The sequence below is a fragment of the Balaenoptera musculus genome, chromosome 13 (assembly GCF_009873245.2).
Source record: "Balaenoptera musculus isolate JJ_BM4_2016_0621 chromosome 13, mBalMus1.pri.v3, whole genome shotgun sequence".
NCBI lineage: Eukaryota > Metazoa > Chordata > Mammalia > Artiodactyla > Balaenopteridae > Balaenoptera > Balaenoptera musculus.
The window spans coordinates 42,729,971-42,755,576 of NC_045797.1; the positions used below are offsets into that span (position 1 = coordinate 42,729,971).

At 36.7% G+C, this 25,606-nt stretch overlaps 1 protein-coding gene and 1 pseudogene across 4 annotated transcripts in view; one reads left to right on the forward strand and one right to left on the reverse strand.

Annotated features, from left to right (window-relative positions):
• Positions 1 to 549: 549 nt before the first annotated feature.
• CCDC85A (coiled-coil domain containing 85A) overlaps positions 550 to 25,606 on the reverse strand; it is a 201,489-nt gene continuing 176,432 nt past the window's right edge. The window contains exons 4-6 of one of the 4 annotated variants that reach the window (XM_036873890.1): positions 13,338 to 13,472; positions 10,050 to 10,169; positions 550 to 2,458 (exon numbers count right to left, since the gene is read on the reverse strand). In XM_036873890.1, the coding sequence (XP_036729785.1) occupies positions 2,369 to 2,458; positions 10,050 to 10,169; positions 13,338 to 13,472 (345 nt within the window). In that variant the 3' untranslated portion in view covers positions 550 to 2,368. The remainder of the gene's footprint in view (positions 2,459 to 10,049; positions 10,170 to 13,337; positions 13,473 to 25,606) is intronic. The other 3 variants (XM_036873887.1, XM_036873889.1, XM_036873888.1) reach the window with 3 other exon arrangements.
• LOC118906389 lies at positions 22,242 to 23,311 on the forward strand (annotated as a pseudogene).

Here is a 25,606-nt window from a genome sequence, read left to right on the forward strand (position 1 = left end):
TATTGATAAACATATTGGGCAGTAGCAAGATTCAGGCCCTGGGCTGTCCATCTACTATGTCATTTAAAGTACAGACTAATGCTAAGTGTAGGAAGCCTTGTTCCACAGTTGTGTGAGTGATTTCCAAGTTCTCTACCTGAGCATGTGTGTGTGTGTTCTCTAATTTACGTCTTGGTCATATGTGTGTATTATCTTTCCTCAATAATGTATAAGCTTCTTAAATACAGATGCAGAGTTTTCCATTTCTTTAATATTTTCTCTCTGGTGTATTTCCTTGTGATTACTAATATTTTAATAATAAATAATTGAAGTTTAATCTTATTCTATATGAATTAGAAGAGCAAGGGAAAGAGTTTATAACTAATTTTTAAATATTCTTAAATATTCTAAATTTTTAACTGCATTATACTAGAAAATAATGAATTGAGGAATCTCAATATTAAATCCCTCATTAAGAGCATATTTAAACATGCCTTTGTCTTATATTTAAGATAATGAATCATCTGTATTACTATCATTACTGTCATCATACAGGAGTAATATGATATTTAGTGACTATTAGAAATCTCAATTTAGGAAAAACATTTTGAAGAAAAAAACCACTGCGATTAAATAATTTATTATCATTGCTAAGATGAACACATATACTTGATACTCAATTTTATGCAGAACTTTAAAAAAATAGTTTTAATACAGTATCAAAATCTACACATTTTGTCAAAAGACCAGTGTTCCTTGTATTAGCTTCTGCAGGCTCTACTGCAGGCACAGAAACTTGTTTTAAATGTCTTCAGAGTGTAGGAATACAACAATTTAAAGATGAAAGCTTTTCAAGAGAAGGTGTAAATATAGCAATTTTCTTTTATAGAGTAATAATATTCTTAAAATATATAACATTTTAAAAGAAAAGCTTAAATGATAACCCAATTACAATAATTAGAGAAAATTCTATAGCAAATTAATTCATAAATATTTTCTGAGACCAGAGGGCTGCTTTTTCATCACAGTAACATTCAAAAAAGTGTAACAATTCCTTCACCAATGACAATTAATACATGTCTAATGAGCCTGTTTAAAAACAAGAGCAACAACAGAATATCTGCTATGAATCAAATCTGAGTAATTTAGAAGAAATCTGGGAATTGTTGCATTCCTACTTTTATAGTCTTAAACTACAATATAAACTTAGCATTCGGTCACAGGCCTCTTGCACATTCATACAAGAAACTATCGTTGCATTTAGATAAACACAAAATACCTATCATAGCATTTCCAATACACACAGTCTGTTATATATATATATATATATATATATATACACACACACACACATATATATATATATATATACACCAAAAATAAGGAAAACTAAGCAAAGCTAGCACACCTCCTTTTCAAACCTCAAGCAATCTGAACAAGAGCTTTTAGCTTCAATAATGAAGGACATGCGTCAGTTTCATAAAATGTTACATAGCTGCTGTAGGCTAAGAAAGCTTTTTTCATAAATGCAGTGCAATATTTTAAAGTTTACAGAAAGTTTATTAAGTATAACAGCATGTCTAGAAACTAAATTGTAGAAATTGACATCTCACAGCTGGAAACACTTAGAAAAATTGTTTGCTTGTTCTTTAATTGAAACTGTTAATATTAACATTAATGAATACACTGAAGATGGAGGTTGATATGTTCCCAAGATGTGTCTTCATGAACAATACATTAAGATGAAAAGAAAAGATATATTTACTTTTATCAACTGAAATAAATGATACTCACTGATAAGCGCTTGACAAAGTCTTGCTACCCTCCTAGCTGATAAGGAAAATTTATGTGGTATTTTTAGCACCTCAAAAGTCAAAACAAAATCCCAGAAACCTAATCTTATCTTGCATTCAAATCAATTATGCATCAGGAACTAGTATTTTATTAACTAAAATATAATAGGTGACCAACTCTCCAACTTGGGAAGCTGGAAACCACCTCTTATCTGGAACAATATGGTAGAACACTCCCACCATTATATGCAATGATTCAATTCTATCAAAACCGCAGAGGCTCTACTGGACTCTTCCAATCATGCAGGTTTCCCAATTACAATCTTCGATCTGTAGAGTCAAAAACTTTTAGTTCTAATGAAAATATTGGTACCAAAATGGTGATTTTCAAAGCTACCTTGTTTGAGATTGACTGTTGTGAACATTGAAGTGAGAGACAAAATACAACTTCAGTTATACAACTAAAGGTTTTAGAGGGAAAATATGTGCAATGTACAATCACTCCATGTTATTCCATGAGTCCAGGTTTGTGGAAATCCACTCTTTTCTTCTATCTCTCTTGCAGTGGTGATGTCATGTTTGAAAGAGAGTCCTTCTCACATGGGTCCTTTGTACTGGTTTCCAGACAAATGCTGCCTAATTCCAGGACACGAACCTGCAGCATCTCCAAGTTTCCTCCATACAACCTTAAGAAAAGAAGAAAAAAAAGTAAGCATCTTAATTGTTCTCTTCCGCAAAGACATGTGTATGTTTTTTTTTTTCTTTTTTTAAGCGGGAATCTATGAGAGGGACAAAAAGGAATATAAGACAAGAGACAAAATATTCACATATTTTGTCAAACACAAACACAAAATGAAATGTGATGCAAGTTTCTAAATCACAAGAACTGCTCAACAGATGGGACTACTACACTTTGTTAGCAACCAGGGTCAGAATTAAAGAATGATGTGCCAGCTTACACTAGCTATGAGAGTGGTCCTCAACTTAGTTGCACACTGGGAGTTACTCTCAAACAGGTATGGTCATCTATTTTTTTTTTTTTTAAAGCTTTCAACATGATTCTAATATCTAGCCAGAATTAAGAACACATGAGCAAAATCATCCTGGTTCCTATACTATACATCTAAAATGAGGGATACCAAAATGTTAAATAACTAAGAACAAACGCTCCTTCATTGTCCTTAGTGGTTTAAAGTCCTGAGGTGGTAGCCTTAAGGGTCAGTGGTAGATTTCCCCTGCGAAATGGGGGCCTCAGTTATCATAAATCTTAGCTACCCAACAGTATGGTATCTCGGATTACCACAACAGAAAGCATATAGATGCAGGGAAAAGATAAGAATAAATTCAAGAGTCACTAAAATAGATACAATTACAGTATGCTAAAAATTGGGCCATTTTAAAGGGACAGTAGCAAAAGGTGAGATTAATAATAATTGTCACTGAATTCAACAACGACATGCCAATATACTAACATTAATTAGGAAACACACACAGTAAGTCATAACCCTCTTAGAGTGTTTCACTATTAGGATTATGATCAGATTGATTAATTCCACAAAAGTTTGCATTGCTCTAACATGAATACAAACCCGTTGGCTCATTAATTATTCATAGATTGTATTTCTCTGTTTTCTCTTTTAAAAAGAGCAGATACTCCAGGGAAGCCAAGTACTATTCACAGTACTACATAAGAATATATAGGGTTCTGTCTACCTTCATTTCGAAGCCCATGTAGCTATTAGTCTCTCTGTTTTAGTAGGCACAACTATGTGGTGGAGATATTCTGTCATATTTGAAGGGAATTGTCGTTATGGTCCTTAACTATTTGGAAAGGAATGATATAGCAATGGATGGCCCAAATTGTACCCAAGGGAGTTAGGAAAGTGTCATTTCTCAGTACACTGACTGAAGAGGCACAAATTCTGAATCAGGAAGCCAAGGTGCTATGGACTTTGCCTTTCTAGCCCTTAAATGGTATACACAATTACATCTACCCAGAACGCTTTGATGTCTTGGTTAGAAGCAGAGGATAGAGTCAAATGATCAGGGACGTAAGGCAGTAGATGATTACAACTCAAAAGTGCAACCCCTCTTCAAGTATTCAAATGTAGAATGCAATGGGCCTTAACCCTGAAATTACTATGTGGTGAAAGGAAACTCAGAGAAGGCAGAACTCTGAAATAAGCCAAGGATACAGAATACTAAGGCGGACACAGAGTAGTGACTCATTAACTGAAAGCAGAACAGGTGGGTATCTGAGATGGTCACTGAGATAACCAGTCAAGTATTTCAACTGTTCTCAGGGAAGTGACAAGAGCCAAACAGACAAACCTAAGATAAAACCATTACTACAACAAGATAGATTTACTATTTCTTAGAGGGCAGTGTGTGTTTGGGGTATAGCTTGGGAAGAGAATAAAAGCACTTAGTGCTGTGAAGAAGAGTCTTTCCATTGTATAGATGTTGACAACTTATCTCCAGAAAGAATACCAGAGACTGAGATAAAACAAGTTCTATCTGAGTCTTTTAACGGCTATCACATTATGAGAAAGCTTTACATTTCTGTGACGTTACTGTAAAAGCACATAGTTCCTCTAATAGGTTTCATAATCTTATGTAAGTTTTTTCTTAGAAACTATGAAACTGTCTCACAATCTGTATTTTTCTTTAATCTCCAATATTTGCTGTGTTTTTGATATTGATATAATTTACCATGGTGACACAAATATTTTAAATCAACACTTTTTTCTCTTAGCTTTTAAATAGTTTCCAAATATAAGAGTGCTAATAATCAGATTTGAACTACATTTTTTTCTCAAATTTCGGTGATCAAAGACAAAAGCAGACAGTGAGAAAAGATGCCCTAGAAAACTTTTGAAGGTAAATGAAGAGGACAATGAAGGATTTTTGGAAATACAGGCGAACAAAAATCAATGCAAAACTCATCAAGATCCAATTCATTAGTGGGTCTCTTCTATGACTAAGAAATAACTTTTCTAATATCTAAAAATCTTTCCTCAAAAACAGTCCTGCTGTTTCTTTACAGAAATTCTGCCATTAAGCACAATGGAGATGGTCTCCTCTGCAAGCTATTGGGTTGGCCAAAAAGTTCGGTCTGGTTTTTCTCACAGATGTTACAGAAAAACCCAAACGAACTTTTTGGGCAGCCCAATACGTTGATTTTCATTCTTGAGGAAAGAAAATGGCAGTGCCTAGATTAACTACACTTGGGAAAGTGGAAAGGGCTGGTCCTCAGAGAAAATCTGGGTATATGTCTGACTCCACTGTTCATTAGAGAACAATTTGGGCAAGTAACTTAGTTTCAGAATCTTAGTTTCTTCAAATATAAAATGCAAGTACGGGGTTCTTACCTAGGAGTTCCTAGCCCAACTGCCCATGATCTGGGGTGAAACCCAGACCTCTGAATTATGAAGGAGCCTCGTATGACTCTTTGAGAACCACTGGAGGTACGACCTTCTATGGTCCCTTCTAGTTTTACAATTCCTAATGTCTGAACTTTTTAAAATTTATCTGAGGGAAATGTTCAAATTGAAAACCTTAAGGACAGGCAGAAAGCTACAGAAGATGAACAGTGATGCATTAAGGAAATTATGACATCTAGAACGAACGACCTTTTGAAAACAGACAAAAACAGATATGTAGGAAAGAAAAACAGCCACAACGCAAGCAAGCAGGAGCCTAGATGTGCTGGGGCAAGAGTGTTAAAATGCCTGTGGGACTTAATTTAACATTTACTGGATTCCAGGAACACCTTAGGGAGGTACATAAATGAGATATCTGGTCGTAATAGCCTAAAGCTGAAGGGTATTTCTAAGCCATTTTGATACCCTAATGAACAAAGACTATAGGGATAAAAGTACAGTATAAAGCCAATTCAAATCAGTGCTTAAAATAATCGGCCATGAATTTTTGCTTTTAACAAATGTCTTCCCCTATCATATTCTACTTAGCTTTTTAACAAGCTTCACAAATTATATTCTTGATCAAATGATATATCCAAGCATATTACTAAAAAACTAAAATTCAGTTAATGAAATCCAAACTGCAATAATGATTACATAGGCTATGCATTGTGAAAATAGCATGTCTTTTTTTTTTAAACTGTGTTTTTCTATGACTTCATAAGGTAGATTTCTGTGTGGCTATCTCTTAAGTTCATATCTATCTACCTCTTACTATTTTGAGCTTGCATCAACCACTGAGAGGTAAAGATACTGCTTGGCATGACAGGAGCACACATATCATATGCATGAAGAACTAAGCAAATATTACCTATTAAGATGGTGATTTTTTTTTTCCCCAAGTATAGTTACAAAAAATCTGAAGAAGGTTGCTTTCTCTTTGTTTATCACAGGTTTTTAAACATAATTAAGGAAAATTATGAAATGGAAACTGATTTATTTTATCAAAACTAGTAACATTTTAGAAAATTTATTCAAAAACTTTCACAATTCATTCTGGAACACAGAATTGGCTGATTCTCGCTTACCTGAATATTTTACAACATGATTACTGTGTTAATAAAACTGCAATAAAATTTACTAAAGAAAATCAAGGGAAGGTTGGTTTTACTTTCACATAAAAATATAAAGGCATTTGGCCAGCATTTTTAAAAGAAGGTATTCATGAAGCAATAACTAAGCTATGATGAGGCTTTCAACACAGAATACACAATAAAGCACATTAAACTTACATTGCACATTTCTCTGACTATAGCTTTTTCTGTCTCACTAAGGTCATGTTCATACTCTTTACCCTGTTGACGATCTATAGTTTCCTGAACATCCAAGACCTGGATTTGTTGAAAAAGAAAAGCAAATTTCACATGGAAAAAAAACTTGTCAGTTATGAATAAAAATCAATCATCAAGGAGCTCCACTTTGTAAAAACCTTTAGTTTTCTCCATGTCTGCATATCAGAGTGGATTAGCATATGGCAAAATCTTATAAAAGAGTTGATTGTTCTGAAAGCTATCTGAATCCTCCTTGATTTTCAAATGGCCATTAAGAGAAATCTATTGCATCACTAATAGTCAATTGAATTCATTAATGATTAGATGCATTTAGTTAATTTGGTCATTAAGACAAACTTGACTGTCAACCATTTGGAGACAGTCAATAATTCTTGCTCCATTGTAAGACTGGCATGTAATTAATTAATTATATTGCTCAACAGTCCAAATGATATGTAGACACAGCCTATAGAAAAAAATGACTAAAAAAGATAATAGTCACAGCTGAAACTGGTCAGAACCCAGGAGTATGTAGCATAAGAACCTTTGTTAACATTAACACTAGTGACCTCACAGTTCCTGCCTGGACGTGTTTCCGGTGCCTAGGAAAGGACTGTGGACACAGCTCTTTGACAGAAGCAAAGAGAGGCAATGGCTCCCCAGTTGTGAAAATATTTGAGCAACACTAAATTTTTTTCATCTGGGAATGAGATGCTTTTAAACAATTTTAGGTTCTACTTCTCTAAATTATCACTAAATGGATTGAGAATACAATTCTGTTCAAAATGTCTTTAAAATTTTCATGTCAATACTTTCTGTAGTAAAAAAGAGGGCAAAACTTTGGCTTTGAGTGCTGTTTATTTTTCTCTACATCAGCTTATAAATCAAATCATTGATGTAGCATAAAAAAAAAAAAAATGCTTTTTCTAAAAGCTCCGGTAGAATCCACACTGAACTGTTAACACTGCTAAACTCCCTGGTTCTGTTGTTGTCAGGGTCAGTGCTGATAGCCACACCTAAAGGTGTCACCTGAGAATTTGCACCAATGAACAGGCGGACCAAAAGAAATAACTTAGGCCCGAAGTGGGACCTTCATGTCGAGTTCATGGATACTGAGACTACAACGATATTTACCCGAGTTCAAATCTATAATAAATAATCTCACAAACTACTTTCTCATTAACTCAAAACTTCTGGCCATTATTACTCTGTAGGCACTACTTCTTTAAAGAAGGATATGACAGTGGTAAGTAAGTGAAAGCCTCACCCTGGTACTCAACTCATATTAGAGTCAGTTCACATTTTTTTTTATACTTCGAGGAAATCACTGACGATGCTCAGTGAATATTCATAGAAAACTTACTTACGGAACTCCTGGAACGAGCTCATTTGCCTACAGATTCGATTTATAATGTACCTCAGAGAAGTGTACTTAAATTCAGTTAATTTCTAATAAATGAAGTGAAGCTCCAGTTAATAGTTAGGAATTTTAAAGCAAGAAAAATGTGGTGTTATCACAAGTGGGCTAACTCCTCACACTGACTTACAACAATGCTTTCCCCACAGCTATGACCATGGAGTTTATTAAAGCCTAGACAGATATTTTAAAAAACTTATCAGAACATGAGAAAAGGAGCCATTGTCCTGACTATTCCTTTCAGAACAGAACACCCTTATGATATAAATCAGCTCTAGAGTGGTAGCTTTTAAAAACAAAACATGTTGAGTGGCTACATTTCTTTTTTTACACTGAGATGTTCTGAAGATGCATTTCCCAGAGGCTATGTTTGCACATATTTCTGTTTCAACTCATGGAAGCGAATGTGTATTCTATATTCAAGAGCTTCCAGTTACCCAATCAAGACGCTTCAGTTGCTTGGCATTACCCATCAGCGAAGTGAGGACACTTAACGTGTTCTGATTATAACATAGTATCTTCCTCTCGAGATAAAATTTTCGATGAAAATTAGAGAATGAATTCAGAGAAAATTGAATAGCTCTTCCTTGCCCTCCCCTTCCTTTTAGGCCATACTAACACAGCTGCATCGAGAAATTTGGGAATGATGGCAATGTGACCCACTGCACTGATCTGATTCCAACTGCACTTGCCATTGAATAAGGCAATAGGCTGAAACAGGTTTCAAACAGTTTGGAAAGCAGGGCAGCGTGTTGCCTTTGGAGTATGTGCAGATACTAATACTACAGGATTGAAGCCACTCCTGCATTTTCCCATTTCGAAAATGCTTTTCAGATCGCTAGTGCCTGATTTACACGAAAGTAACAAACAGCTTCTTTAGCATGCTGTTCGTACTAAACAGTATCCAAATGCTGTTGCAGAGAGCAAGGCAGCTGATAAACCAGCAGCCCAGACACAGGGCAGTGCCCAACCAGTATGTGCTTCAGAGAAGCAAACTCACTTCATCTAAGCTACAGCAAAATATAACAAGGGAGCTAAACCGACTGCTAAAACAATCATCCTCAAGTCAAGTAAATATTCTAAAGTTCTCATCTACTTCTTTGCTTTCTGCATGCCAAGGAAAGTGTGGTCCCCTTCACAAGAGCGCATCATCAGGCTGTTGATAAGTCATTCTGAAACCAAAACAATTTTAGAAAAGTCATTGAAACCCACGTGGCAAAAGCAGGACTGAAGCACTCTGCTTACTTTATGACTCAGAAAGGTTTGACCAAGGCTACATGTTAGGAATTATAGATAATTTGGAGGACAGTGTTTTACACTTTGGAACTGATGAAACTTCAAGGAACTGTCTCAGTTTTTAAGATGATTTTTATTGCCTGCCGTTTCTTCTCAGAGAGGTAAATATTTACACTGCTTATTATTACTTATTGGAAAGCTCATTACTGGTAAAGAAAAATAAATGATAAATTTCATCCAAATCTTTTTTTAAGTCATTGCTGAAGCTGAAGTATAAGCAAAAAATAAAATATCTTCATGAATAAGACCATATATCTATTTTCTAATACTCTATAAAGAAGCATTAAAGCATTAACTAGAGTTTGAAGACTTAATTTCTATTTAATGGTGAACAGAGTAGGTTTCTGTTTATTTGAAAACTTTCAGTAAGTTGCACAACGTACTTCAGTTGCAAAAAGAAAGAAAAATATGGTATCTTTCCATATTTTGGCCAACTATTAACTTCCTATATTTGAAGACATCCATGCTACAAACATTGCACAGAAAATACCTGTAACAGTATTTTACATATATGGATATACATGCACATCAGACTTCAACTTCGATGCAGATAGATATGAATCACATTACTCAAAACAAAATGATAAAACTAAAGATTCAATTCAACCATAAGTATTCAAACCCACTATTAGTTTAAAAAAATTAAAATCATACTTTAAAACTTAAGATAAAAAAAAAAAAAGTTACACCATAAGGGCTCAAAAAATAAAGTATCTATGGTTAAAACGAGACCGTGAGGATTACCAGACTATAGCAAACAAGCCACAACACAACTGAAGTACTGGATAAATGGCTGTACACAGTTGGTTACCTTAAGAGAGTGTACCACGGGTTCAGGCTGCTGAGAAGGTGTGGTATGTCCACTGAAGCTAGGTGGAGAGTTGGGTGAACTGTTATTCCCATCAGCCCCTGATGACAACCTAAAAGAACCCTTAGTAGAAAATCAACAACTTTGTTATTAAAACAAAGGTCGTTTATAACTGCAGAGATGTCATTCAATATTCAATTTCACTGCCAAACAAGAATTAGCCATTTTGTTAATTTTTTCTAGCCTGTCCAAAGATGCTATCAACCTGTTAATTGGAAGACACTTGCTGCTTGACCAGCAAAAAAAAAAAAAAAAAAAAAAAAATGTAACCAAGAGCCATCTCTATGCATTTCCAGATGTCACTTCTGATTTACCGAAGAGAGCAGTGCCCCCTAAGGAATGCCCATTAAGAACATTTCAAGAATGATTTTTGAAACTTAAAGATACTCAAGAGTAGGGAATTTGTGAGTTACTCCACAGCTGAGTTAAACATGCTCACTCAGCAAGACAAATGCCATATTCCATATGTCTCAGAAAATGCAGACACATCACCATTTCTCAAATGCATATTGCTGCATTCGAGAAATGGTGTCCCTTATAAAACCCTTCTTTGAGGGAAAGACCTATGCTGGAACATTTCCCAAAGAGATTTAACCATATTCAACAGTTTCTTCAAGAATTCTCTCATTTTATGAACTTTTAAAAACTGAAAAACAAAACAGATCACAAATTACATATTTGTAGATAAGTGACTCTTCAGCTGAACTGCTGGGAAGTCAGAACCTGGGCATTATTAATTTGACCTGTGAGAGTCACAGTCACCCCATACAGGAACTGGGAAAAAGTAAAAAACGTCACTTTTTCTAGGGGTTCCTTGGGAAAAAGACTAATGGATCAGGAAAGAAAAAGAACAGCAGTGATCTATCCTCCTAACAAAAACAGTCCAATGGGAATTGCCCAAACCTGTTTTTAGGGCCTGAGAAATTTTAATTTCTGCCCATCAACAAATCTACAGATTTTTTTCATACTTAATAGATTAATAACTGTTCCCTTTAACTTGATCTTATAAGTCTAACCCCCCGAGAAGGAGCCACGGAAGGTGCATCACGTGTGAAATCATGAAAGGAAGAAACAACAGTGATCTGGGATGTTAATTTTCCAGCACCTACAGGAGAGCTTCTATGTTGTGCATTTTGGGGACGGGAGGGAGAAGCTGAGCACAGGTTATAGGTATGGGTTTTACACAAACCACACTATTTGTAGAGAAATTAACTCTTCCCGTTGACTTTTACAAAGGTGATTATATATATGCAACTTGGAAAATCTCTCTTCCCTTGTCACTGTCCTTTCTTCCTATGTCCTTGAAGGCTATCCTTGCGACCTCACAAGCCAACTAAGGCCATGTTCTTTTCCTAATGCAATCAGGTCAGGTCCTGCCCCCGCCCTCACTAGCCAACAGGGAGAGGAAGGCATGGAAGCTGACATTTAGGTGACCTCTCCAGCTTCTGTCTGCCGTTGCAACTAATGATGAAATTAACAGCAGGTGATGAACAGAACATACAATTATTATAGCCCCAACCCCCCTCTGGGAAAAAATGTTTATAATATTTGTTTTGCTGTATTTGTAATTCGGATCGAATCAGACATGATAGCACCCAAAACAAATAATAGAAAGGAAACTATTTGAAGTTTAAAGATGGTTAATAATAGGCACACACTCCCCCCACCAAATGTGGGCATCCCCTTCCTTTGTAGAGATCAAATATTTCCAAAGCGAAGGAGTTATAAAGGAAGCTCTTCTTCCCTGAAAAGCTCTGATCCTCTACTAGTCTCTTTCCTTACTGGTATCACCCTTATGAACTCTTTGCAAAAGGCTTCTGAGGTTATACAGAGTTCACATCAACCCTCTCATTTAGACTCCACCACTGCAGTGCTGTTTCCTCTGAGTGGTAATCTAACTTGGCAGGCAACAATCCTTCCCCACTCTGGGATACACTCCCTTCCAGTTCTTCCTTTCAAATCCTTTTCTGCCCAGCCCTTCTGTTTCAAAGGTTCCCTTCCCAGACCTGGCAAAATGGTAGGCACGTCAAATTCTAGCTTGCTATTCCTTGGGCACGGGACCTCTATCTTTCAGGGTATTTTGGTTTAAGAGAATTTCTGAAATCAATGATAAGCAGCTTCCCTAAACCAAATCCTCTGGGCAATTAAGCATTGTTTAAACTTAAGGAGAGTCCTATTTAGAAAAACATACTCTTTTATTAAAGAAGTTTCATCATCATCATCATCATCATGAAGGCTACAATGGAAACTACCCAGTGGAGAAAAACTTATCATTCAGGGATTAAAGTTCTACTTCAAACTTGCTTTGCGAGCCATGGACTGGTAATTACTAGAAAGGTCAAGGTTTATATTGTATGTAGTTTTTGTGAAGCCACAAAGGTTACTGAATGCTGGTTAAGTTGTACACTAACAGGTGCTAAAGAGTTTTCTAGATTATAACAGAAACAAGCACCTCATTCTATCACATCTTATTTAGTTACTGTGAAATAAAAGGTTAGATTTCTATGTGCTTATTAGTAGAATCAGACCAATACCTGCAGTTTTCTCTGGGCTCCATCAATACATATTCTCCATCGAATAATACATTTTTCACTGAAGTATTTTTTAAAATATGCTACTGGGTGAAATACTAGCACAACAAATAATTTTAAACAGTCCCTTGGAGTTTATTTCAATAAGATTTAGCCTGTTTATTTAAACTGTATCTTGGCTGGCTCAGGAGACAGGGAATTTAAAAAGAAAAAAATCTTACTAAAATTGGAAATGTGACTCCCAGCTTCGGGGTTGCTTATTTTCAGGCTACACATGATCACACAGTGCATGCACCACCTCTTGGGTCAGCAGTCATTTTGAAAGGGCAAGGAATAATTTTCTGGGCTGGTCGTGAGACATCTGATGGTGTCTAACAATTCATTTCCATGGCCACTGACCTTTAAACTCCTTTTCAAAAAAGGTGCAGGTACTTTCCTCCTCCTCCAGTGTTTGGGGTTATTCAACTTTCACCCCCAGGTTCAGGGAAAAAAAAAAAAAACACTGAAGGCGACCATTTAGGAGGTGAAATAGACTCTACTCCCGCCTTCCCTCCCCTGATTTGGACACACAGTGACTTTCTTTCATGTGTACAGACTTATTCTCTCCCCCCCACCTCCCCGGCAGTACGACTTTTCCTCTAGCAACAGAAGCCATCTGGTTATGCACAAGCAAATCAGCAGCTGACTCATCTTCACTCACCGGGAGAGTGGGCAGGCATCGTCCTATTCCTCGGCACCCTTGCCACCACTGCAAGACCCGCCGGGCTCTGGGCCCCCAGCCTTTCTCCATATTTGAGCTGTTTCTAGTTGGAGGTTGCCTTCTATTCTGGGTGGCCTTATATTTGGAACAATATAGTACAATCACTCAGAAAAATACTGTTTCCCAAGTCTCAAGAAAGCAGATAGAACAAGAAGCTTAATGAAATGAACCACAATGACCACAATGGCAAGCTGTAACATGCACCTCTAACTAGGGAAAAAATTAAAATAAAAACTCACTGAAGTCCTGTATATAAGAGCTAATACTGATTTTTTTTTAACAAGTTTTGGGCAAAGGTATAACTAATTCTCAAGCTATCAAAAAGAGACAGATGATAATGCCAAAATTCCAGATTAAAAAAAAAAAGGAAGCTATTTATACAACTTAATTTTGTTGGTTTTATTTGTGAGAAACAGAATTAACATAAATCTTACAAGTATTTAAAACTGCAACTTAGAAATTATTTAAATGCAGTTGGGAGCACTCTGACCTTATGTTAAGAAACACAAGTTGGGTAGATATATTCAACACTCGGAAAAACTGACACTGCATCAAATTCTCAGCAAAATTTCTGCACACTGAAGAGTATATAATGAACCAAGAGATCACCATTGCATTAAAATAACTTTTAAATGGGACATATACACAATTATCAACATTTCTATTAATTGGTTAATTCCCAAATTTCTGTACTGGTTGGAACTAGAGACATCACAACTGACATAAAAAGAAAATACAAAATTTTTTTTTCCCTGAATTTCAGGTTTTTTCCATGACCAAACTGTGTAATTTTATTAAAATGATCAGAAGCAAAATGAACTAATTTGAACATAATTTCTTTTCCCTGCCAACTTTCACTAAGACCTGTATCTAAGAATGCTATATCCTAAGGAATAAGAAACAATTTTTAAAATATAGAAAATTCGCAAATACAGTCCAAAAATTCCAGTGTCCAAATGTTTAAGTTAATTTTAGGAGATTGAAAATGAGAATATAATTTTTTAGTTCTCATTAATCTATTATCCTAGAAGTATGTGCTTTACTGTGAATAGCACTGGTCTAATCTTGACTTTTCTCTAACTTTTGGAGGCTGAACCATAAAGGCAATGTACCATCGTCTTAAGCGAAGTAAAAAAGGGGAGCAATCTTGACCAGCAGTTGGTACTCACAAAACTTTTTCCTGACTCTACAAAATCAATACCAGTTACCTATTAAATAAGTAAGTCACACATATTCCTCACATATAACAGAGAAAATTATATATTTACACTTGGACCATAATGATCATTTCATCAAAGCAACACTGATTTAAACTTTGCTCTTTTAGTAATCATTTCATATGTCAGTGTCTAATTTATTTCCATCATCAAAAGAGTTATATCCAATAATTTATAATATGGTTGATGGCTTAAAATTCACCTCCCATCCCAATCTGCATAGTTCTGTTTCTGAGATGATCATTAACAACTAATGCAGATTTTTTACAAGTGAGTTCTATCTTCTAAATTTGGTTCTCTCCAAGTCTTACGCATCTCTCAGATCTCATGTTTTTTGGATTCAACAACCAAGTAAAACATAGAAACTTCCTTCATTCTTCCTTAGTGTGTAGCGAGATTAAATCCCAATGCCTCTCCACTGTAACAAAGCTTATTATCATAACCATGAAATCTAAGGTAACATCTATAACCATTTAGAGCCCTGCTGAAAAGAGCAGTCATTTATTTTCCCACTTTCAGAAAGTTGATACAACATGCAATAGCTACGCCTTTCAGTATCTTGTAACAGGTTCTTTTTAAACATATTAAATATAGATTATACAGTATTATTAATCTCATAAGAGGGGGTGATATATGGGCCAGATTTTTTATGGAAGAATAAACTACTTGATGATATCATTTTAAAGGAATAGGTCCTCTTTTAGAATCAGGATTATTGACTTTCTACTCACGTCAGCAATTTTCTTGTTTTAATTCAGGTCAAGGAAAAATGTGTCCAGACCAGCCATCATTTTTGACCTTCGAGTAAAATATATCTGAATAATACTTATATACTAATGAAGGCTTAGCTCTCTGCTAGTTCTACCATTGTCAATCATGACATTTTTTGAAGACAGCTTCATAAAACATAAGCCTTCAATAATTCAGTGGTTGGAGTTATTTCTGGCAACTTCAGAGCCTGAAGTGGGGAAACCCAGATTCCAGCCATCAATTGGGAGAACAGTTCCCAACAACCTTAAGAAAGTCACTTCCTATTCTCTGAGGAATTCTATTTTGCTTTGTTTTCTGGAGTTTTCCAAAAATCCAGAATCATTTAAAAAAAAAAAAGAAGCATGTGTGAATGACCCTACTACTCCAGTAGAAATCTGTGTACTCATCAGCTACTTTATATACAGTTACTTAGAGTAATCTGCAAATTATCTAGTACTCTGCAAATTATTTTACTTTGCTATATAGCAAAGTAATGCTCTGCATCAAGACTGTGGGAGGTGACTTACAGATCACTTACTGTGTGCTAAGTACTCATTATAGAAACCACAAATTCTAATACTCTAAGCAAACACCATAGATAAGGAAATAAAAGCACACCTCAACATAACATAGGCCATATATGATAAGCCCACAGCTAACATCATGCCCAATGGTTGAAAGCTAAAAGCACTTCCCCTCAGCCATAAAAAAGAATTAAATTTTTACATTTGCAACAACATGGATGGGCTGGAGGGTATTATGCTTAGTGAAATAAGTCAGAAAGAGAAAGAAAAATACTGTATGTTACCATTTATATGAGAAATCTAAAAAATAAAACGAATGAATATAACAAAACAGAAACAGACTCATGGATCTAGAGAACCAACAAGGGGTTACCAGGGAGAAGAGGGAAGTGGGGAGGGGCAAGACAGGGGTAGGGAGTTAAGAGGTACAAAGTACTAGGTATAAAATAAATAAGCTAAAAGAATATATTGTACAGCATAGGGAATATAGTCAATAATTTATAATAACTTTAAGTGGAGTATAATATATAAAAGTTTTGAATCACTATGTTCTAAACCTGAAATTAATATTGTTAATCAACTAAACTTCAATTTTAAAAAAACAAAAAATTAAAAATAATTTTTAGTATTAGAATTATTATATAATGTAAAAATGAGATGAAATAAAATAAATCATGAATTCTAATACTATAAGCAAACACCCTATATGAGGAAACAAAAACATCCCTTCAAATCACTGACGAAGATAAAACATATTGGTACTACTATTCCTCTTTAATGACATGATATCTGGAAGATCTTTTTCCATGAAAATTGAGATTTGGAATACTTTCTAGTATTGTCCTTAAAATAACTGACTTCTCCTTCAAAATTAAGGAAAAAATATGAAGCCATTCAAATTTTTAAAAGATCATCTAAACGAAAAGAGAATACTTATATTACTTACAGTCTCACCGAGGAAAATTATAATTCACAATGTGAGTTTTAAGAGAACTAGCAAGATGAAGCTATTGTGATTATCTTCTTGCTACTTTATGGTTATATTTTATTTATTACTCTTTTAGTAAAATTATTTTAATTGATACTCTGGAAGCTTCCATTCTTTTGCCTTATAGAAATACATTTAAAAAACATCTTTAACAAGAATAAAAGAATACTATGTTTTTATATTTTATTATATAAAATACAGGCTTCCCATTTAGATATAAATCAGATGTAATGCATTTGTAACAAACATTAGAGCTCAGCCCCTCATCTATTATAGGAAGCCAACTATGAAAGCCTGAAGATTGATCGACTAAAGTGGTTTCCTGTTAGTTAAAGATGTTTAATATTTTATAAGTCCTGAAGCTAGGTCAAACTATCAAACAGTGCATCATACCTCATGAGAATGCATACCTAGTTTAGGAGGGAGGATGAATTCTCTCTTTCCCTATTATATGGCAAGAGCAGATGCTTTGCTTAATCTCATCAGGAAAATAATATTTTGTTCAGTTTGATCAGTCTTCATTCTGAAATGTTGCAATACTGCACCAGCACACAAATAAATGCTCAGATCAGAAGAGATTTTAAAGGTCACCTTGACAAATCTTTTCCAAAAGATTCCTGTCAATGGGCTTAGAAATGCTAAGAGACCCTCTGCTTTGCTCTAATAGATAATAGTTGACTGTATTCAGGGAAAAGTACTTTTTAATTTAAATTAACTAAAGAATCTATTCAATACTAATTTAAAATATTAGATAATTTCCTGGATTTACAGATATTCATTTATTCACTTAACAAAATATTTACTAAGCCCGTACCAAAGATAATATTCCATACGATGCCAAGTAGGTCTCTATTCCAGTAAATTTTTGTTGAAAGAAAAGCACAGTGAGCTCAGATCATTGACTATAGGGTCACAATGCCTAGGTTCAGATTCTTTTTTTTTTTTTTGATGTGGACCATTTTTAAAGTCTTTATTGAATTTGTTACAGTATTGCTTCTGTTTTATGTTTTGTTTTTTTGGTCGCAAGGCATGTGGGATCTTAGCTCCGATGAGGGATGGAACCAGCACCCCCCTGCAGAGGAAGGCGAAGTCTTAACCACTGGACCGCCAGGGAAGTCCCTAGGTTCAGATTCTGGATCTGACACTTAGCAGCTGCATGACCTCTCTGTGCCCCAGTGTCCTCGTCTATAAAATGTGTATAAGTCATGGTACAATGGTACCTCAGTCTGTGGGTTTGGTTACTTACATGAAAAGAGCTTTTCCAGCAGTGCCCGGCCCACATTAAGTGCTAAGTATTTGCTGTCATTACCACGAATGGTTTTGCTTTGCTTGTCAACACATTTATAACTTGTTTGTCAATCTACTTTCACGTGTTTATTATTTAGAGCAGTTCTCAACCTGAAGTGATTTGGCCCCCAGCAGGGGTATTTGACAAAAATGCCTTGCAGACATTTTTAGTTGTCAAAACTGGGCAGTTTCTATGGGAATCTTGTTGGTAGAGGACAAGGATGCTTCTGAATGTCTGACAATGTACAGGATAGCCCCCTACAGTTATCCAGCCCCAAATGTCAATAGTGCTCAAGTTGAGAAATCCTGAGTTGGAGAAAGAAGTGTGCTGGGAAACTGCAAAACAAAATTTCTGGTGATAGCTCCGTAGCAGATTTTGCATATGAAGGCAAGTCGCCCACAAGATTTGGAGCTTGTGATGATTTTAAAGGAAACTCTCTGGGCTTCAGCCCTCAAAGTGGTCTAAGTATAAAGACATCTTTATTTCCACCCCCAAAAAGGAAATTACTCTTTCTAACAAAAGGAATAGAATTAAAAATACCTGATACATCCTACTGCAGCAACACTAGCAGAAACAGAATACTGAATGGGCAGGCTCAGGGCAGCATTCCAAAGAACAAAGAGCTCTTAGAGTGGAGAGAGACAGCATGCTGTAGCGCCATGAAAACGGAGACACCAACCCCACAGAGAATAAAACTGGCAGAAGATGCTCTGTGGACATTATGGAAGAAAATGAAACTTCCTTAGCAATACAACAGGTAAAGATGCTGCACTTAACTTTAAGTAGTCACACTAGGAAAGAATTAAATTGCCATCAAATAGAAATGAGGGCCCTGACACATGAAACATCCCAGTGCAGATGAGAGCATCCTGTGATACGCAGAGGGGAATCAGAGAGAGAGAACACTGGACCAGGACAGGGACCATTCTCTCCTTCATGCGTAGCTAAGGGTTGTGGTCTCTTTACATACGTCTCCTCAGTAGAAAGAAGACTCCTTGAGGGTGTGTCTTAGTAATAACAGCTCTCAATTACTAAGCCCCTACTACATGTTAGGTCTCTCCTAAGTGCTGTCAGTTAAAAGATTATTAAGACTAGCTAGCTCCTACTATTTATCTATTAAGACATGAACTGTTGGCCTGGCGCTTGTTCTCAATAATTTATACTCCGTAGTGATTGTTTTCTTTTTGGTTGGGGGCCCTGAAGGTCATCTTCTGTCCCATGTACTCACTACTTAGCTCCTGGGCTGCAAGGAGATCCCGTAGATCCTGGGGAGGATCAGGACAGTTTAGAATGGCCGAGGGGCTTGGGGAGGTCAGAATAGAAGCGTGTTAATATTAATAACTGATGCAGAAGAACTGGTACACACCAGCTAAACATCACCTCTGGGCCCTTTTGACTTTGTCCACTCCAGACCCAGAACTGTGGCCACAACACTTACTTAAAGCCTGTAGCTATAATAACCCAAAGATTTTGAGACTTGAGATTTGATAAAGTTGCCTGAAGAACTTGTTGAGAATTGCTAACAACTCACTTTGGAATACTATGTGAGTCATGGTATTGATATAAACAAAATACACTAGGGTTCCAGCTAAATACAGTTACCAAGAGAATAGTCTATCTCCTGTTCTTTCTTCTCTTGGGTTTGGAGTTCCAGTGATACTTTTCTGGATCCCATGCTTTACTTGTCCCACACTGGTGTGAACCAGGATGTCATTCTCTTGATTCTGGTTCCTTATTCATTCATATTCTTTCTCTTATTCTGGAATAGGTATTGAAAAAGCTTGCTTCCATCCTGGCTCTGATGAACAAATCATGATCATGTGGACTGTACTTTCATGGTTTGACAGAGGGTGTAATTACCCTGACCACTCACTGTAAGGTGAGCTGATAAGACTCTTGTTCATAGCCCTATCCTGTTTTACAGTAATATTTCATGTATCTTGGAGCTCCCTGAGGTCACCACACTTGACTTTTATTATCTCTGTAATCACAATGACTAGCACCCTATCTACATGTAGTAGTTGCTCAATAAACTTAATATATTAATGGATGATCAAAATCTATGTGTGAGACTGTGGCTTTTCCTCTGTCATCTCAGAAATAGTTGTGTAAATGCTTTACTTGTGTGCCTGTGTACCTGGTAATTAGTAGGTACTCAGCTATTTGTTAACTAACTAAAGCACACTTCTAGAGTGCTAAAATGGCCTGAAGTAAGTGAAACTGACGTTACTATGATGGCCCATATAGCCTTTTTTGGCAAGTCTATAGAATTTAAACACAGACTAAATTCCCACTATTTTTCCTTCTCATTAGCCAGTTATTATTTGAACAAAATAAATTTATTCTGAAAATCTGGACTCACTTCCATCTATTTCTAAAGCTGCAGTGAAGCTCTAATATGTTAAAAAAGAAACAACAGAAAAACCAAAAAAACAGTAACTGAAAAGATCACTAGGAATGGTTAGCAGACCAAAAGTAGAAATAAGACCTTATTACTGAGGCATCCAGAGTATATGCTGATTTCCATCAAAATCATTATGTAATGCCAGACATCAAGTGGTGAATATAAAAAAAGTTATCATCAAGAGGAATATTATTCTCAACTTAATTACGTGTAGGCCAATCAATCTGTAAGTATCCAGGCCTTCCCAGCTAAGGAAGCCGGAAGGGAATATTTTTTCACTCACTCCTCATTTATTATGCCAAATAATGGCTAAGATTGAGGTCTGTGGAGTTGCAGTTGAGGCTGTGAGGAACTTCAATTCAGAGAACCTGAAATATTAAACAGTTGTCACAGTCAGGGAAACAGAAGTTCAGAATGATGTGAGCCTAGGACACAAGGGACAGAGTAGCAAGAACTGAGGCTGACATGAAAGGCAGGAGGTCAGATGATGGAGAACCTTCTATACCATATGAAGGATTTGAAATTTATTCTCTGCTGAGGCATGAGCTACGTGACAAGACCTGATTTGGTTTGATAGATTGCTCTAGGAATAATGTGGAGAATGATCTGGGTGGGACAAGACTAGGTAGGATAAAGTCCAATTAGGAGATTAACAAAGAAGTTCAAGTAAAAAATGATTACCCATCACCTACACTGGACAATAGCAGAAGGAATAAAAAGGATATTGATGGATTACAGGGCAGGACCTTTTGAGCCTTAATATTTATTTCAGTGGAGGCAGGGAGGCTGAAAGAGGACTCTGGGATGAGTACCAGCTAAATGGTCATGCGATTAACCAGGATAGGAAATGCCAGGGGAAGTAATATATCTCATTCATCAGATTTTAGAATGAAGATCAAAGAGGGAATTAACAATATTAAACACAAAAGCATCTTTCTCACAAATACCCCCAACAAATGGTTTTCTTCTGACATGTAAAATAGGAGTTTGCAAAATACTTAAATTGTAAATGACTTTAACTTCATGCCATAATGAAAATATGTTCTTGGAAAAGAAAATAATTCTGAAATATCTATCACTCCAGGTGAAACTTGAAGATATTTAAATACAGTTTCCAGAAAAAAAAAAATAAATGAAAGTAATTACAGAGGTTAGCAGGATGCCTTTTTACAAGAATGAGAGAGGGCAAACCCCAGGAAGAAAAGAATTAATATCTTGAAAGGGCCAAAACAGCAAACACCCTGTATCTCTGTAGCCAGAGCAATAACAGACAAAGAATAACAATGAAGGCCTGGTTAAAAAAAAATAGCTGTTAAACAATAGGTAGGAAATGTGGACAATTAGATTTACGTGCATTCTGCTTCTAAGTAAAGAGTTTATGTGCTTAATTCTTGTCTTTTATTAACCATACACCTCCCTGTGAGAAAGATTGAAATTTCTAGAAAAAAAGAAAGATCATACATCTAAATGAGTTTCCAATCAGGTTGACATTAAATAGTAAAAGTTTATGGCATTCTTGCTGAGAGAAACATATCTGAATACTTTTAGGTCTTGAGCTTATAAAAAAAGGGGCATGAGAGGGGCATGAGAAGGAGTGAGAGTCAGGGCATAGAAACGAAATGCCCATGTAGATGCAAAAGCAAAAAAGTAATTCTAGCTCTTTTCACTTTCAGACATGGGCACACTGCAGAAGGATGTTATTATCAAGTCAGATGCACCCGACACCCTATTACTGGAGAAGCATGCAGATTATATAGCATCCGATGGCTCAAAGAAAGATGCTTACATTCTTACTCTCTCTGATAGTATTAATGTTATTGACGTAAATAAAGTTGTGGAATAAGTTCAGAGTCTACAGAAAGAAGATGGTTCTTTCACTGGAGATATGTGGGGTCCCACTAAGCAGCTGGTCTAACTGGAGTTAATGGTCTGCTGGAAGTTCCAGCATGCACTGTGCTAGTTATATCAGCATACAGGAGTACTGGAACAGAGGGGGCCAGTCTAAAAGATAAGGGCTGAATACAGTGCAGGCCGGAGAGACCAGCTGCTTCATGGGATGTGAAAATCTACTTTTATATAATAGGGAGAAATCGATACAAGATTCTCTTTTTGTGCGGCGGCAATTTGGCTCTATTGGGGAAGCTGGATGCTATTAATGTGGAAAAGGCAATCGAATTTGTTTTAATCATGTATGAACTTTGATGGTGGGTTTGGTTGCAGGCCAGGTTCTGAATCCCATGCTGGGCAGATCTATTGGTGCCCAGGATTCCTGGCTATTACTAGTCAGTTGCATCGAGTAAATTCTGATTTACTTGGCTGGTGGCTTTGTGAACGCCAGCTTGCGTCAGGTGGATTCAATGGAAGGCCAGAGAAGTTACCAGATGTATGCTATTCTTGGTGGGTGTTGGCCTCCCTAAAGATAATTGGAAGGCTTCACTGGATTGACAGAGAGAAACTGCAGTTTCATCTTAGCATGTCAAGATGAAGAAACGGGAGGATTTGCGGACAGGCCAGGAGATATGGTAGATCCTTTTCATACTGTATTTGGAATTGCTGGATTGTCACTTTTGGGAGAAGAACAGATTAAACCTGTTAGCCCTGTTTTTTGCATGCCTGAAGAAGTACTTCGGAGAGTGAATGTTCAGCCTGAACTAGTGAGCTAGATTAGATCCCTTGATGCAAAAGTTGCTTAGTGTAGTTTTACTGTTTTAACATTTCAGTATTTGAAGTGCTTAACAAACTTAATGACTGCCATGTTAATATTCTGTATATGAATTGTGTTGATTTTAATAAATTATATAATTATACATTTAAAAAAAGTAATTCTAATTAACATTGCTTTTCGCTTGCAGAGCAGAGCTGAGCAATGATTGTGTTAAATACCTCAGCACTTCAGAGCCCAGTGGAAGACATGTAGCTAGAGCCCCAGGGACTAAACAGATATTTAGGACAAATCCTTGCTGAGGTTACTGAGAAATATACACTGTGAGGTGGTGTTCACTGGCCTGGCTTTGGCAAAAGGAAGGGTCTACAGTATCTTCAAGGAGTGTTCCAGTCCCCGAAGCTCCCACACAAAATGGGGAGGTCAAGATATGAGAGAGGTCAACAGAGAGGCAGGAAGAGTCAGCTTCATCCAAGGGCAGCTACCACCCTAGGACACGCGTTCGTAACACAAATAACAATGGCTGCCTGTCAAGACTGCAGTTCACCCGTGCCATTTTGTGGAAAGCTCTACCTCAGAGCAATTCACAATGATCTGACTGTTAAAGGTTTACAAAAACAAGAGTGGTCCAAATGAATCTAGGCCCCATAGTCTCTGCACACATGGTAGTAATGAAATCACCAGCAGGGAGAAATGAGATCTCCCATTAGTGACAACACCATTAAAGCACAAAAGGAAACATCATGGGGACATGAGCTCAATTTTCACAAACGGCTCTTACTAGGGGAGGAAGAAAATAAGTGATTTAAAAATATGTTTATTTGTGCACTACTTCCTAACATAAATAATTTAGGATGCATTGTACGCCTCTCTCATTCCCTACCTTTAAATCTTGCAGTGTCCCAGGGCACAGTCCACAAACCACTTTTTTTTTCTCAACACTCATTCACAAAAATTTCTAATTCAGTCCCATAGCCATGTATTCTTTCAAATTTTTATATCCAGCCCTGCCCTTTCCCGACTTCCATATGTATACATCTAACTCTGCATCTGACATCTCCTCGTCAATGTCCAACATCTCAACTTTACCACGTCCCCAAAGAACTTGATTCCCCTGCACCCCTTAACCTGTTCCCCCCAATCTTCCCCATCTCAGTAAAAAGCACCACCAATCATACAGTTGCTTAGATCAAAATCCAAGGATCATCCTTCCTTGATTCTTCCCTGAGCTGCCATTCACTGCACAGTCTCTGTAAACAGTTCTTCCTGGGGTTGTCAGTACCCAACCGGTGAAGCCATATGCAGTCTCTTTCCCTTATATTCCACATCTAATCTGTCATAAAGCACTCCCAGCTCTACTTCAATATATAGCGTTGTGCATCCATGCCTCCTCACCATTTCCACCCCTAGTTCAAGCTACCATCAGCCCTCTCAGTCTACCAAAGTAGCTCCCTATTGAGTGTCCTTATGTCCCCTCTCCCTGCCTCTACTATCTTTAGTCTGGTTTCAACCCAATATTCGCAGAGACCTTTGGGAAATGTAAATAGATAATATCATACCCTCACCCAATTCCTCCAATGGCTTTCCATCAACTCAGACCCCAAATCCACACGCTCGACCTTGGTCAACAAAGCCCACAGGGTCTGTTCCCTGCCCGTCTCTGACTTCACATCCTGTTACTCTCTGTCTCACTCATTCTGTTCCAGCCACTCTAGCCTTCTAGCTCCTGTTTCCTCAAACACGCCTATCTCATTCCTGCCTAAGGCTTTTGTCTTTGCTGTTCTCACTTCTTGCAATACTCGATTCTAGCCATAATCTTTTCCTTCCTTCGGGTCTCTTTAGATTTCACGTCCTCAGAGAGGCTTTTTCTAACTCCATGTAAAATACCCCCTTACTCCAGTCACTGCCCAATTCTGTTCCCTGCTTTTGTTTACAGTGATTATCACTTCCCAATAATACGTATTTATGGTTTTAAAAGAATAATCCACCTACTAAGATGTAAGCTGCATGAATTTCTTATTCAGGGCTGTATCCCCATTGTCTAAAGCAGTATCTCTATATAAGGGATGCTCAAAAAATACTTGGGTAAAATATTGAATGAATGGTCAATACAAGTCATCAGCCTTCCATGACCTATAGAAATCCCATTCCCTATTTGTTAGGGGTTGTTTTGGTTATATTAAGAAAAGCAGAGAAAGCCCACTAGTCACTCATCATTGAATGAATATCCCTGTACTAATTGAACAATAAATGTCAACATCTCTCATTCCAAAAAGTGAGGTTACTGCTTTTGTCTAGCCTCTATGAGATTCTGGGAATACAAGACAGAATAATTGAGGGGCTTCCCTGGTGGTCCAGTGGTAAAGAATCCACCTT